At 43.9% G+C, this 2,331-nt stretch overlaps 1 protein-coding gene across 1 annotated transcript; it reads left to right on the top strand.

Moving 5' to 3' along the window:
* Positions 1 to 806: 806 nt before the first annotated feature.
* LOC124594099 lies at positions 807 to 1,292 on the top strand. Its single transcript, XM_047132450.1, has one exon. The coding sequence runs from the start codon at positions 807 to 809 to the stop codon at positions 1,290 to 1,292; it is 486 nt and encodes a 161-aa protein (XP_046988406.1).
* Positions 1,293 to 2,331: the final 1,039 nt, after the last annotated feature.

Raw genomic sequence — 2,331 nt, 5'->3', positions numbered from 1 at the left:
CATAGTGTAGAAGATTAGAAGATGCTCCCGACAGAAGGTGTACCAAGTATCCTTGGTGTCAGTCATTAAACTTGATGATGAACTGCTGTGTAAATATTCATCATTCATGAAAACTTTCATTCAAGAAAACTTACATAGTTTTGGCCTATCCACTAAGGTTTGCTAATAATACTAGGCTTCAGCAATCAGACAGGATAACAGGGCCACTCACTCCACAGGAATGCCAAAACGCTATCAAAAGCGCATTTGGTGCAGCTCACCATAGTGAAATGGTAATGAGATCGCCTTGTTGAAGGCCAGTTCCCCTATTCCACATAATATCAAATTAAGGGATTTGCACCTGTTTGTTGATGCCAAAGGTATTTTACGAGTGGAAGGGAGATTAATGAATGCTGATGTACCATATGACGAGTGCCATCCTATTATCGTACAGCCTAAGCATCGTTTGACAAAAATTCTCGTACTAGATGAACATGAAAATCTGTTGCACGCTGGGTCACAACTTTTGTGGGCTATGTCGTGTAGGAGGTTTTGGATCCACACGGGCGTAACACAGTCAAAGGAGTTCTCAGGAAATGTTTAAGTCCAAGACAGCAGTTCAACTGGGATTAGCCGACCGCTCTAGGGCGCTGCAGTCATGGTCTGTGCGGCTGGTCCTGGCGGAGGTTCGAGTCCTCCCTCGGGCATGGGTGTGTGTGTTTGTCCTTAGGCTAATTTAGGTTAAGTAGTGTGTAAGCTTATGGACTGATGACCTTAGCAGTTAAGTCCCATAAGATTTCACACACATTTTTTGAGCAGTTCAACTCATGGGTCAGCTACCTGCAGCTAGAGTAAACCAGTCTCGTCCATTCCAGCACTGTGGAGTAGATTATGCAGGCCCTATTGCTGTAAAGCATGGTGGAAGACAGAGTAAGGTTACCACCAAGGCTTATATTGCTTTACTCATTTGCATGGCAACCAAGGCCATCCACTTAGAACTAGCTAGTGACTTGGTAACAATTTCATTTTTGGCCGCCCTCAGGAGATTCATTGAAAGAAGAGAGAAACCTTCTAACATGTACAGTTACAATGACACAAGGTTTGTAGGCCCAAACAATGAGCTTAAACGTTTTTTCTCTAATCATGCTATTGTTGAAGGTGTGGTGAATTTTTCGACCTCAGAGGGAATTAGTTGGAGGTTCACCCCACCTCGTGCCCCTTACTTTAGTGGACTTTGGGAGGCAGGAATCAAATGTATGAAGTCGCATCTCAAACGTGTCATCGGCAATGCGGTACTGACATTTAAGGACTGACTACTGTGTTAATTCAGACAGAAACATGCTTGAATTCAAGGCTGTTGTGTCTTCTCTCTGATGACCTATATTCTCCTGCCACTCTCACTCCTGGTCATATCCTAATCGGACAGGCCCTTTGTCCTCATCCTGAACCCTCTGTCCTTCAGGTTCCTGCCAACAGGTTGCACAGATGTCAACCTGTGCAGCGGTTGCATCAGTCTTTTTGGAAGAGGTGGTCCACAGAATACATACATGATCTGCAGCAACGCAGAAAATGGACATCGGAAGCAGCGTGGCAACTCCAGATCGGCGATCATGTGCTGGTCAAGGAGGATAACTTGCCTCCCTTGGTGTGGAGGCTGGGTGTCATTAACTAGCTGTTTCTCGGTCCTGATAAGTGTGTGCGTGTGGTGATGGTAAAAATTGCTATTGGGCAGATTAAGAGGCCTATTGCAAAACTGTGTCCTCTGCCTATGCAGTGAATCAGTCAAGTGTTCCCTCAGATCTGTGTAGTGGTATACGATACAGGGCCACTGCCAAATTACCATTTACTGGAACAACCTCTTAATCAATAAAATCAGATTGGGAAGCTGTGGATGTTTCTTGTGGACTAACTGCTGTTAGTACTGATTTTCATGTTTTTATGCAGTATGATATCAATACTTTATTGTTTTGTGTATTTCATGTTAGTATCCATTGTGTTTCATATGCAGTGTGACAGTGGTGTTTGGTGGTGTGGGCATCCCAAATATTAGTGTATTCATGTTTTATGTGCATTGATGTTGTGTCTAGTTATATTTTTATTGTTTTCCTTGTTTTGGTTTTGTTAAAATTATGGTTATTTGTAAAATAAGAAAACTCATTTTAGAATGGGGAGGGGGGGGGGGGGTACGTTTGAACTCTGCAACACACTCCAAGTGTCATCTAGTGGCAGCTTCCAAACTGGGCAGGTCAGACTGTCCAGTATTCCAGTATAGTCTGCTCCCTGTCGGGAGACCTTGCAGCCTATGTACGGAAGTGGATCTCCCAGGTACTTTGCGCGCACACGTAAGATTAG

This window comes from Schistocerca americana, chromosome 2 (assembly GCF_021461395.2).
Source record: "Schistocerca americana isolate TAMUIC-IGC-003095 chromosome 2, iqSchAmer2.1, whole genome shotgun sequence".
Lineage (NCBI taxonomy): Eukaryota > Metazoa > Arthropoda > Insecta > Orthoptera > Acrididae > Schistocerca > Schistocerca americana.
This window is presented reverse-complemented; position numbering and strand designations above follow the sequence as displayed.

What these genes read in the sequence shown, in the direction of transcription:
- LOC124594099 (XM_047132450.1), top strand. Translation starts at nt 807, where the DNA reads ATGGGTCAGCTACCTGCAGCTAGAGTAAACCAGTCTCGTCCATTCCAG.